This window comes from Sorex araneus, chromosome 5 (assembly GCF_027595985.1).
Source record: "Sorex araneus isolate mSorAra2 chromosome 5, mSorAra2.pri, whole genome shotgun sequence".
Taxonomy (NCBI): Eukaryota; Metazoa; Chordata; class Mammalia; order Eulipotyphla; family Soricidae; genus Sorex; species Sorex araneus.
The window spans coordinates 66,402,633-66,415,949 of NC_073306.1; the positions used below are offsets into that span (position 1 = coordinate 66,402,633).

The 13,317-nt window shown below is 37.4% G+C and overlaps 1 protein-coding gene across 2 annotated transcripts in view; it reads left to right on the forward strand.

The window, feature by feature from the left end:
- MIGA1 (mitoguardin 1) overlaps positions 1-12,891 on the forward strand; it is a 73,215-nt gene extending 60,324 nt beyond the window's left edge. For both annotated transcript variants that reach the window (XM_055139458.1, XM_055139459.1), the window contains exons 13-16: positions 498-632; positions 2,052-2,105; positions 4,466-4,582; positions 8,970-12,891. In XM_055139458.1, coding sequence (XP_054995433.1) covers positions 498-632; positions 2,052-2,105; positions 4,466-4,582; positions 8,970-9,188 — 525 coding nt within the window. In that variant the 3' untranslated portion in view covers positions 9,189-12,891. The remainder of the gene's footprint in view (positions 1-497; positions 633-2,051; positions 2,106-4,465; positions 4,583-8,969) is intronic.
- The last annotated feature ends 426 nt before the right edge of the window (positions 12,892-13,317 follow it).

Below are 13,317 nucleotides of genomic sequence, written 5' to 3' on the forward strand. Positions count from 1 at the left end.
TTTGTTTGCCTTGCATGTGGCTGACTGGGTTCTATCCCCAGCTTCCCATGTGGTCCCCTGAGCATCGCCAGAGTCATTCCTGAGTGCCGAGCCAGGAATGATCCCTGAACATTGCCGGATGTGACTGATCCAAAAAGCCAAAAATAAATAAATAAATACACAAATAAATAAATAAAATGCCTTGTTGTAGCAAGGAGTTTAAAGAATGGGTTGTGCAGAGGGCCAGGGAAATAGCTAAGAGGGCTAGAGCACCTGCTTTGCTTGCAGAAATCCTGGACTCAGTCTCTGAGACCACGTGGTCCCCAGGGCACCGCAGAAATTGACCTCTTCACCTAGCACGTTGCTGGGAGTGGCCCACAAACTCCACTGGGTGTGGCCTCAAAACCAAAAACACAAAAGTCAAAAGTATGAGACCTGAGCTTTATTTCCTCTCTGTGTAGTAATAATTTAATTACGTATTAACGATAATTTATGGTTTTTAACTCATTTTCACTTAGGTGAAAAATCTTAATTTCTATGATGTTGTTCTGGATTTTATATTAATGGATTCTTTTGAAGATTTAGAAAACCCACCTTCATCTATACAAAATATAGTAAATAATCGCTGGCTAAACTCCTCTTTCAAAGAAACTGTAAGTAGTGGTTTATCTCTCCATTATTAAAATTTGATGAAAAATGGTTAGATCTGGATTTTTTACATTTACAATATCCAAATAACCAATGTTGAAAGTAAGCTTATTGACATTGGAATCAAATGTTTGTGATACACAGCATCTTCCTATAAAATTACCATTTAGGGATTTTTTTTTTTTGTTAGTGCTTGCTAATGATGGCATCTGAAGGACCCTATTCACCGTTTCTTTAGATTTCAGAGACGTCTCTGATTTCCTACTAGTTCAATCCTAACAAAGAAATAATCTGTAACTGACTTGGCTCTATGACCAAAATGTAAGGTAGGACTTGCACTGAAAAGATAACATGTTTTTTTAGGAGGAAAATTTAGAGATTCATGTTCCCAAATATATTCAGAAATTAGGGTTATGATAATAACAGGTTAAATTCTATTCTGAGCGTTGTGTTGTTTCTGTCTTTTGTTCTTAAATTTGTTTGATGTTTTTTAATTTTAATTAAGTGTACAGAGGAATAGATAGTCATGACAAAGTTTCAGTGTCTTTTTTTAAATGTTCCAATTGACTGTTTCATAATTGTCCTTGAAATTCCCGATTCTAAATTTTAAAGCATTTTTAGTAAATCTGCTTTTCCCTCTAAGTATACTTTAACCATAAGAGAGGAGATGTTCTCTATTTTGTAGCTGATGTGGTGAAGTGACCTGGATCCTTGGTCAGAGTTGTTTTGTGCTAGAGTAAGGTCAGATTTCATTCTGATCCACCTGTGTGATTTTATCCCTTTTGCGATGGTTGGTTTTCTTAGTTCTTTATTTGAATAAAACTGTGACTTCTACCCAGGGATGTAGCTCAGAACAATTGCCTTGCATGTTTTGAGGCTGTGAGTTTGACTTCCAGCACTGAGAAACAGCAGTAACAACAAAAACTGTTAGTTCTTCCCATAACTATTCCCAGCAGTTTATGTATTGGAGAACAATATTATTTACTATTTTTACATTATTACACACATTATGCACATGTTGTGTGCATACCTATGTCTTCATTTTTCTTGTAGAAACAGAATTTAAGAACTCTGAGTATTAAAATATAATTACCAAGTTCCTTGGTACCAAAGTTACACATTTTTGAGGGATGTAATCAATCACTGTATGACTGAAATGCAAACATGAAAGTTCATAAGTTTGTAACGGTACCTCATGGTGATTCACTAATAAATTTTTTTTTTAAAGTTATACTTTTTGTTTTTCAGTGACTTTGTTTTAATTTTAAACTTTATAAATTCAAAATGCATTGCCTGGTTATGAGTAACTAATATTTTGAACAGTTTAGGCCTGTAAACTGAGTGTGTAATAAATATAAGTCTAGAAAGAAAGTTACATGTATTTATACATTTAATTTTGCTTTATTTCCTTTGCTTATATTTAGGCTGTGGCTTCAAGTTGTTGGTCAGTGCTGAAACAGAAAAAGCAGCAGATGAAGGTAAAATTCATTAGGACTTGAAGTTTGTGAGTCACTTGAGGTTTCTGTCCAAGGAACACCTGAGTGGGGAGTGGGGTAGACGTGGCAGCTGCTAGGACTGTCCTCAAGCTAGAGGTGTGACCTACGAGAACTGAGTTGGCTTCTGCTTTAAAAAAAAAAAAATTCCTGCTCCCTCTTTAACTTTCTAATGAATTCTGTATTACAGGTGTGGAAGCATGCGTGGGATTTCTGCTAAGTGGGAGAGCGCACATCTCATACAGAGGGTTCCACTATAATTTAATTGAGAAATTATTTGATTCTAATAGCCACTTTATTCTGCCAAGCACTGTACCCCCCAAAAGTCTTGGCATTTTTAGTCTCCCCTCCATACCCCACCCCTCTAGATCATCTCACCTGCTGCGGTCTGTTTTCAAAGCCAGCATCTCCAGCAAGTTGCTTTATTCTTTATGCCTTAATTGCCTCGTCTCTGAAAAAGCAGAGCATTTGCCTCATGGGGTTTTTGGGAATTAGATATAAAATGCATACAGTAGTGCTTGGCACCACATATTATTTAAATGTTTTTTATTATATTATTGTCCCAATATGTCAATTTTTTTTTAGCATTAGTAATTTTTGAATCTTATCATAGTTTCGAGATAGTATTGCCAACTACAGTGTTTCTGGAATGCAGTCCTTAAAGTGTCTTTAGAAAGTGCTTGCTACAAACAATTCTGGAGGCTGCATATGTTTATAATTCTTGTTCAAATGACCTCCAAATACCCTGGACTTTTTTTGTTTGTTTCTTCTTCTTTTTTTTTTGGTTGTTGTTGTTGTTGTTGTGTGTGTGTGTCTGTGTGAGTGTGTGTGTGTGTGTGTGTGTGTGTGTGTGTGTGTGTGTGTGTGTGTGTGATGGTGGTTTGGGGGCCCCACCCAGCGGGTGCCAAGGAGATAAAGACCTTAACTGGCTGTAATATGTCTCTCACCCCTATAGTGCATTTTTTAAGTCGAGATTTTAAAGATCTCTTGGAGTCTATAAAATAGAAAATAACCCTTCCCAGACTAAGAAGCTTAAAGCATACTTCTCCCCAGTGAATGCTCTGTGGTAAATCTCAGAGGATATCTGTATTTTTGTTTTGAGAGGTTCCCAAGCAGTGTTTTGGAAGCCCAGGGGCCACTCCTGGCGATGGTTGGTTGGCCAGCTGATAGGGCAGGAGGGTGCAGTGTTGCTCAGGCCCTGGTGCTGGCTTGGGGGTGGGGATATCTGGGGCCCTGCCCAGCGATGCTCAGGGCTTTCCCAGACTATACCTGGCAGTACACAGAAGCCTTTTGGTGCCTGGGATCAAGATCTAGGTTTAATGTCTTACTTGTGCTCTAGTGTCTGTGCTATTTCCCTGGACCCTCACACAGGGTTATTTAACAAAGGAAATGTAGCATTAGTAATTTTTTGGAGGGGGTGTTTAAAGCACACTCAGTGATACTCTGGGTTACTTCTGACTCTGTGCTTTGGAATCACCCCTAGTGGTACTTGGGGTACCATTATGGGATGCCGGGGATTGAACCCTGGTTGGCCATGTGCAAGCAAACAAACACCCTGCCATCTTTACTATTGCTCCGGCCCCTATTTCCTTTTTTTTTTTAATTTATTTGTTTTGTTTTGTTTGGGCACACCCAACTATGCTCAGGGCTTGCTCCTGGCTCTGTGCTCAGGGATCACTCCTGGCAGGGGTCAGGAAACCATATGGGGTCCCAGGGATTGAACCCCTATCAGGTACTTGAAAAGCAAGAGCCTTACCCGCTGTACTATCTCTCCAACCACTCTATTGCTATTTCATAAGAGACAAAATAATTAAGTAACGTTTGTCTCTTTAACTAAAAGAAATCTCATAAGCATATTTTTGTGTCTGCTAATTTAAAAACCATTTTAGTCTTCTTAGATAATTAAGTGACCGAATAAAGCATTTTAATGGCTGAAATCGTGGTAGTCGAGTTCATTCTTAGTGTACCGCTAAGGAGTGTCATGACATTCTTGTTACTGCTTGGTTATAGCAATGATATGATTTTCTTTAATGAAGTATTTTTATGAGGTGAAAATGCCTTTAAGAAATAACATTTCTCAGCACATTTCAAGCTATTGACTTGATGCCGGGGATTGAAGGATTGAAGTTTACACAAGTCAGTTCTGTGATTTTTAAAAGTTATTGGTAGTCTCAAAGTTACTTACAAGTTCCAGAACTTTCTTTAAGAGACTGCTCATCATTGACTTTTTGGTCTGTCATCAAAAAGAAAATGATCATATGATGGATAGTAATTTCAGTTTCTCCGTTAGAGGAAGCATAAACAAGAATGTAAAAATAACTTGATTTTTCTTTCCTTCCCAATAGATTCCAGATGGATTTTTTGCCCATTTTTATGCCATTTGTGAACACATCAGCCCGATCCTAGCCTGGGGCTTTTTGGGTCCTAGAAATTCTCTCTATGATTTATGTTGCTTCTTTAAGGTACGTTAAGTCATTCAACTTTGTTTACTAAAGTGAAAAGTTTAAAATAATATTTTATTTTGGTAGAAAAAAAGAATAAAATGATAAGTTACCCAAATCCAATCTTAAAAGTCCGTGGAACAGGGTTATATGGATTTGTTGCTCTGTTCTGGAGTTAAGTCACATGGCCACTCACTGTTTCATTGCCTTCTGTAATGCTTGCATGTTATTATATTTTCTTGCGGTACAGTCAAATTGCTGTAGACGGGTTTTTTCTTCATGGCTGGGCATTTTTGAAATTTAAGAAAAATATCTGCTTTTTGCACATGTAGCAGTTTAGAAATAAATTCTGGCTCTAGGTAATTTGTGTGATAAAATCTACGTTGTGAGAAATTAGTAGAGGAGTTATAGCTATATTCTAGTGTCAACAGTTAAAATTTGCCAAAATACAATCTGCTCATTGCAGATTTTTCTTTTTTTAACCTGGCACAGGGTTGGAAGAAATCTCACCATTTAATAGTTTTGAATTTAGGCCGAGTTTCAAGAAGCAAATGAAAATAAGCATAGTCAAGTATGAATTTGAAAGTTTTGATGTTTTGGGCATTTGTGTATTTCTCTATCCACTTCATTTAAAAATCTTACATTAGGGCTTGGGGTATGGTTCAGCAGTCACATGCTTTGCATGTATGAGTCCCTCTCTCACTGGCCAAGTTAAGAAATTGTTAACTTCAACACCCTTCCTTAAAAAAACAAACGAACAAAAAAAACTTAAGACTGCAGATCACTGCTTGGGTGTGGCCAGGGCACATGCCTTGTGTTTGCAAGGCCCTTAGTTCAGTCCCCAGGACCATAATTTTCCTGAGCACCAACCAGGAATCCGTCCCACCCTCTGCTCCCCAAATTATCATGTTTTGTACGATGTGGGAAATGGTCTTTTTTTTTTTTTATAACTGCTTAAAATTCAATGTGTGTATGTGTGTTAAATGGTTTTATGTGTGAGTGTGTGTGTTAGTTTTATTTAGAAAATATGAGAGGAGTGGGAGAGTGTTGAGATTATGCCCCCCAAGGTAGGATGTAGGCAACTCCAGAATGGAGTTCACCCCTAATTCATTATTTTTTTTTTATTTGTTTGTATTTGGGCTACCCCCAGTAGTGCTCAGGGCTTACTCCCGGCTCTGTGCTCAGGGCTTACTCCTAGTGGGCTCAGGGGACCATGTGGGTTACCGGGGATTGAACCCAGGTTGGCCGCAAGCAAGGTGAGCACCCTACCTGCTATATCACTCCAGCCCTATAAATTCGTTAATTTTATTGACAAGTTTACTTGACTTTCCAAATATAAGGTATGTGTTTAGTGGGACAAATTTGACATGGCAATTAAGTTTCTCGTAAATGCACAGTATGACTCTGGGCCATGTCTTTTTCTCCTTTTCATTACAAAATGAGGGTGTAGCAGGTTGGTAGCTAGCAGTCTTTCCCTATGTAAATACCAGTGAATCTGCTCGCTGTGCCTTTTAGGGACTTCTTTTTTTTTTTTTTTATAAAATTTATTTATTTTTAATTAGAGAATCACCGTGAGGGTACAGTTACAGATTTATACACTTTTGTGCTTATACTTCCCTCATACAAAGTTTGGGAACCCATCCCTTCACCAGTGCCCATTCTCCACCACCCGTAAACCCAGTGTCCCTCCCACCCTCCCCAATCCCATCTCCCCCCCACCCCACCCTGCCACTGTGGCAAGGCATTCCCTTCTGTTTTCTCTCTCTAATTAGCTGTTGTGGTTTGCAATAAAGGTGTTGAGTGGCCGCTGTGCTCAGTCTCTAGCCCTCATTCAGCCCGCAACTCCCTTCCCCCACATGGCCTTCGACTACAATGTAGTTGGTGATCGCTTCTCTGAGTTGACCTTTCCCCGGAACGTGAGGCCAGCCTCGAAGCCATGGAGTCAACCTCCTGGTACTTATTTCTACAGTTCTTGGGTGTTAGTCTCCCACTCTGTTATTCTATATACCATAGATGAGTGCAATCTTTCTATGTCTGTCTCTCTCTTTCTGACTCATTTCACTCAGCATGAAACTTTTCATGCCCATCCACTTGACTACAAAATTCTTGACCTCCTTTTTTCTAACAGCTGCATAGTATTCCATTGTATAGATGTACCAAAGTTTCCTCAACCAGTCATCCGTTCTGGGGCATTCGGGTTTTTTCCAGATTCTGGCTATTGTAAACAGTGCTGCGATGAACATACATGTGCAGATGTTGTTTCGATTGTACTTTTTTGCCTCTCTGGGATATATTCCCAGCAGTGGTATTGCTGGGTCAAATGGGAATTCAGTATCTAATTTTTTGAGAGTCGTCCAAATTGTTTTCCAGAAGGGCTGAACCAGTCGGCATTCCCACCAGCAGTGAAGAAGGGTCCCTTTCTCCCCACATCCTCTCCAACAGCGGTTGCTTTTGTTCTTTTGGATGTGTGCTAGTCTCTGTGGTGTGAGGTGGTATCTCAAAGTTGTTTTGATCTGCATCTCTCTGATGATTAGTGATGCAGAGCACTTTTTCATGTGCCTTTTGGCCATTCGTATTTCTTCCTTGGTAAAGTTTCTGTTCATTTCTTCGCCCCATTTTTTGATGGGGTTGGATGTTTTCTTCTTGTAGAGTTCAACCAGTGCTTTATATACCATTGATATCAACCCCTTATCTGATGGGTATTGTGTAAATATCCTTTCCCATTCTGTGGATAGTCTTTGGATTCTGGTCACTGTATCTCTTGCGGTGCAGAAGCTTTTTAGTTTAATGTAGTCCCATTTGTTGATCTCTGTTTTTACTAGATTGCTTAGTTCCGTGTCACCTTTGAAGATACCTTTATCTTCAATATCGTGGAGGGTTTCGCCGACCTTGTCTTCAATGTACCTTATGGTTTGTGGTCTAATGTTGAGGTCTTTAATCCATTTTGATCTGACTTTTGTGCATGGTGTCAGGTCAAGGTCTAAACCCATTTTTTTGCATGTGGTTGTCCAGTTGTGCCAGCACCATTTGTTAAAGAGGCTTTCCTTGCTCCACTTCACATCTCTTGCTCCCTTATCAAAGATTAGATGGTCATACATTTGGGGTTGTGTGTAGGGATATTCCACCCTGTTCCATTGGTCTACGGCTCTGCCTTTGTTCCAGTACCATGCTGTTTTAATTGTTACTGCTTTGTAGTAAAGTTTGAGGTTGGGGATGGTGATGCCTCCCATCATCTTTTTCCCAAGAATTGTTTTAGCTATCCTTGGACGTTTGTTATTCCATATGAATTTTAGGATTGCTTGATCCATTTCTTTGAAGAATGTCATGGGTATACTTATAGGGATCGCATTGAATCTGTATAATGCTTTAGGGAGTATTGCCATTTTGACAACATTGATTCTCCTTTTAGGGACTTCTTAACATTAGATGTTCATGGTTTAGAAATTAAATAATTCCTGGGTAATCCCTGGGTTTGTTTTCTGGAATTCCTCACCCCCCCAATCCTAGTTGAGACTTGATGCTTAATAATATACCATTTCCTTAAATGATCAGTATATGCATTAAATTACTGAAATGAAACATCCTTTATGATCTTCCATAGAATTGAGATCTGAAAGTATTTTCTTATTTTTCATGTGTCTTAGGTTTCCTTGTTTGTTTTGTGTGGGGGTTATACCTGGTGTGCTCAGGGGCGCTTCCTGGACATGTGCTCAGGGATTCATATGTTGCTAAGGATTGGACTGAGGCTTCCTCATGAAAAGTGTGCACTCTGCCCATAGCACTAGCTCTCTGGCCTCCTGTTATATTTTTTGATATATGAAAAATAGGTTTTTAAAACGTATAGATTACAATTATTGGAAGTCATTTACTTTTCTATCATAAGGCAATGGCAGTACTTAGACAATGTTAAAAATATTACTAGGATAGGACTAGTAATAGTTTCTTACATTTTAATATTGCTTTAGTACTTACAGGCATTTCTCATCATTTATCATCATTAATGTTTGATCATCACATCAGCCTTGTAGTAAAAGAGTTAGTATTGTCGGGGCCGGAGCGATAGCACAGCGGGTAGGGCGTTTGCCTTGCACGCAGCCGACCTGGGTTCAATCCCCGGCATCCCATATGGTCCCCCAAGCACTGCCAGGAGTAATTCCTGAGTGCAAAGCCAGGAGTAACCCCTGAGCGTTGCTGGGTATGACCCAAAAAGCAAAAAAAAGAGTATTTGTCCTTTTTTTAACAGAAAAAGAACATGAGACCCAGGAAAGGTTCCTTTTCAGTGAGATTTGAAACTAGACCATAATTTCCTCCTCCTGACTCCTAATTCAGTGTTTGATGCTTATTGATAACTATTTAAATTTCCTGTAATATTGGGCCAAATGCCAATTTTCTTGTGCTTATTTTCCAGAATCAAGTTGTGTATTTTCTCAAAGACATTTTTGACTTCGAGAAGGTACGCTACTCCAGTATAGAGACTTTGGCTGAGGACCTCCTGCAGTTACTCAATCGTCGCACTGAGCTTTTAGTGGCCTACCTTGGAGCCGATGCTTTGCGGCATACAAGCAGTTGTGTAACTAGTCATGGTCCTGTCATGTCTGGTGGCCTGGTGGAAGCCAAAGTACAATAAGTACCACAGGAATCATAGAATTGGAATGTGCTATGAAATATTTAAAGGTGACTATTGATTTTGTACGTTTATTACAAAATCAACAGAATTGGTGAATATGGACTCAGGGAGGGAAAAATATCTAGTAAAGGATGAGTGTGAACGTACTGTATTTACACAGAAATTCTGACATTGAATTCCTGTGTATGTCCAAAGCGGCTTTTTACAATCTGTAACAATTTAAGTCATCAATGTGTATTTTACAGAAATATTTCCTGAATTTAATTCAGAACTTAAAAGTTCATTGAGTTATTGTCTTGAAACTGTCTGGAATGTCCATTGTCGTCGTCAAAAGCTGTTATAAAGATAGCTTTGCACCTTGAAAATGTACACTTTAGCCACGACCTTCATGGCCCACACGTGTAAGAATATATTACTCCTCATGTCAACACATATAACTTTGCCTGAAGATGTATTTTAAACAGTAAAGTTACTCATTTGTTTAATCAGGTTTCGGCAGTAGTGGTGTTTAGTACCGATTACTTTATCGCTTGTGCATTTACTTATGTATTTGAATCAAAGAAATTGTAGTGGCTGACTATCACTATAAAACATTTAAATGAATTGACACTGAGAAGTTTACAAGTTAAAATTTATATTAGATTTACTATAGTTTCTAGGATACATGACTGTTATGATCATAATTGATAATAGCCTAAAGAAATTTTTTTCTTTACTTGATTAGAACATTCTTCTCAGGGGCTGGAGCAATAGTACAGCAGGTAGAGCTCACGCCTTGCTCGAGGCTGACCTGGGCTCAATCCTCAGCACCCTTGAGGGTCCCCCAAGCTCTGCCAGGAGTGATACCTGAGTAGAGCCAGGAAAAGACCTGAGCACAGTGGGGTGTGCCCAAAATTAAAAAAAAAAAATTTCAAATACAACATTTTTCTCTTGAATGAATAGATAGTTTAAAATGGCATTTATTAACTGTGACAATTAAAAAATTTCTTGCATAATTTTGATACTCTCTTCCTACATCTAAAGATATTAGTTTTGGTACAGTAAAACATAATTTCTATTTTTATTTCTGCGAAACTGTTTTAGTTATTCTCATAGAGAAATTATCACAGTAGAAATTTGTTTTATGCCCATGTTTTAAAAATAGGCATATTTTGAATCTTGGGGATGTTTTAAGGAAGGTTTTTTTTCTTCTGACAGTAGAATGAAATATTTTTAATGTATGGAACTGTGTTTCATATACTCTATGATAAATAGATGAACAGCTATTTGTTCATATGGATAAGGTTCTTCAGAGCATATTAAATATTTTCAGAGTTGTATTAATTTCATTTCTAACTCATACATTACTTATTTGGAGTGACTGGCTCAGTATTAGATGTGTAGAGTTTGCTCCTAAAGTGAACTGTATTACTTTTAGGAGTGAGTTACTCAGAAGGATCTAAAATATATTTTTTAAAACATGCGTAAAGTGCCTAGGTTGTAAGTAATAGAAAGTGAAAAGTTGGGCAGGGGAAGTTTAATTATTTAAGATTTTAAGTTTGTGTGTGCCATACTTATGAAATATTAGTTACAAATGTGACATTAAAAGAATTTGTCTATTGTTTGCATATACTGTATTCTATAATATATAGATTATAGCATTAAATAATAAAACATTTTGCTTTATTTTTGAGTATTTGGGGGGCCACACCTGGCAGGGTTTGGAGATACTCCAGCCCTGGGCTTGGGGGTTGCTCCTGGAAATGTTCAGAGGACCATGTGGTGCTGGAGATGGAACCAGGAACTCCTGCAGATGAAGTATGCCTGTTGAGTTATCTCTCCAGCCCAGGTTACATATATTCTTGATAACAATTGGCTATTCAATATTCATGATTGATAAAGGAATATTGTTAAAAGTATCAAAGTTTTAGAAGTCCATTCTGTGTTGGTTTGTTTTCATTTGTATTTTGTGTTTTCAGTGTTTTGTGAGGTGCCCAGGACCTCATGCACACACACACACATTCCCATTGCCACATAAGCAAGGTAGTTATTGTTTATAACTCTCTTGTTTGGAGGACTCTGTTTTAAACTATGGTTTTTATAAACCAAGCTGTAAGTAAACCTAAACCTTTTTTTTTAAGAAGATACCATTTGAAATCTATTTTTGAAGAGTTGCACTATTTAATAATGTTGCTGCTACAACAAATAATTCTGGTGAATCAATTTCATGGATGGCTTTCCAGAAGGTGGTTTTCATTTCACTTTTATATTTCACCTTAAGAGAAAAACACTTGGCCATATTCAGAAGATTTGTTCATTAGGTTAGTGCTTGAAGCTGATTAGTTTCCTGGCCAGTTGAGTAGCTTCTACTTGAACAAGATGCTTTCTTTGTGGCCTTTGACAAACAGAGACAAGAATGACCAAATAGAATTTCAGGGCAATAAGTACAGAAAACAAGTCTTCTATATTAGAAGGGAAGAAACAACCCTTTTAAGAAAAAACATCCCTAAAATTTTTCTTAACCACAGACACTTGACTTGTATTTTTTTTAAAAAACAGTTCTTCTTATACCCTGTATTCTGTAATACTTTATTCTGCTAGTTCTCTCTTTTGAGTCCTTGAAATAATAGTCTTTCATCATGCCTTGAAATTTGGTTAATCAGGTAAAGTAATGCTTAAAAATTAAATGATTAAACTGTTTCAGAGTCTTTTTTTGGCAAGCCCCTATTTTAACACTTATTATGGTTTTGTCAAGCAAGTGCCACCACCACATACTTCCTGCCATCCCTTTCTGATGGAGATTATAAGAGGGCCTTATATGAATCTGGGAAAATGGCTTTTTTCCTCCTCGTTATGGGGAGGAACAAAGATAACATGTTCGGGTAATTTCTATTTCCTTTTTCTATTTTGGTTTCTCCACTTTTCTGTGCTAATATTTAAAAAGCTGGTTTTGTCCCCTGAAGTTCAGAATGTTTATTAAATATCAAAATAAGATTGTCTTTTTAAAAAGAAGCCACTTTTTTCATATTATTTTCTGCTCTAAGTTTTCTCTCCTACAGTAGCATTCATTATTTGCAGCCTTTGCTATGATTTTATTAATTTGTTGAATTAATTAAACTTGTAAAGATATTTAAAACCTTTTTATTGCTTTGTGATAACATTTTCTACTTAACTATTCACCTAACAAATGATTATCCTAAAAGAATTTATTTTATCATTCCTTTAAGCCTATGAAATATGGATGTCAGAGTAACATATAATGAACTTCTCTGTGACCTTTCATAATCAGGAATTTTTCATTATGATCATAAATTTGCTTTCATTGTAATGGGACCACATTAGGAAATTGTTTGGAGTATACACTTTAATTATAAAAGTAAGATAGAATTTAAATCATTTGGTTTTTTGCTTGGATTAATCAGTTTTAAAAACGGCTCTGTGTGGAGACTTAAAACTTTGTGTATATAACCCTAACTAATGGAAATAAGGACATCTTTTCTTCTTAGTGATTATGTTATTGTTTTGCTTATTTTGAGAGCAACCGTATATTAGCTTTACTTGGCTGATATTAGTAAATGTGTCTACTTTCTAAATGTAAAGATTGCACTTAATGTAAAAGTGAAACACTACAGTAGCAGAAAAAAATAGCACTTTAGGCAAAATAAGCTCTGTAACATGGATGTATTTCTAGTACTGCCAAATAAAAAAACTGATGGTAATCTTGCTGATGTTTTGAGTATCTTTAAAAATTATATATTGAAGAATATATAATCGCGCCTCAATGCTGGGGAACCAGGACCATTCCTGGTGATTCTTGTGGGCTGCTAGGGCTAGCAGAGGCTCAGGGGCCATGTTCTGGGATCAAACTTCGGTCTTGCATGTGCTATAGACAGATTCTCTACCATTTGAGGTCTCTCTGACATTGTATTGAACACTATACAATGCTTTTAAATATTTGCAAGGTCATACTTGTCTTATCAGCTCCAAAGCTATGAAGTTTTTAATCTCCATAATACTACCAGTATAGATAAACTGCAGAAGCACTGAAATCAGTATAAAACAGGGCAGAAAGGAAAAATGCTTATGATTAGGGCCCGAGAGATAGTACGGGGTTAAAGTGCTTGCCTTGCACATGGTCTATTCTGGGTCA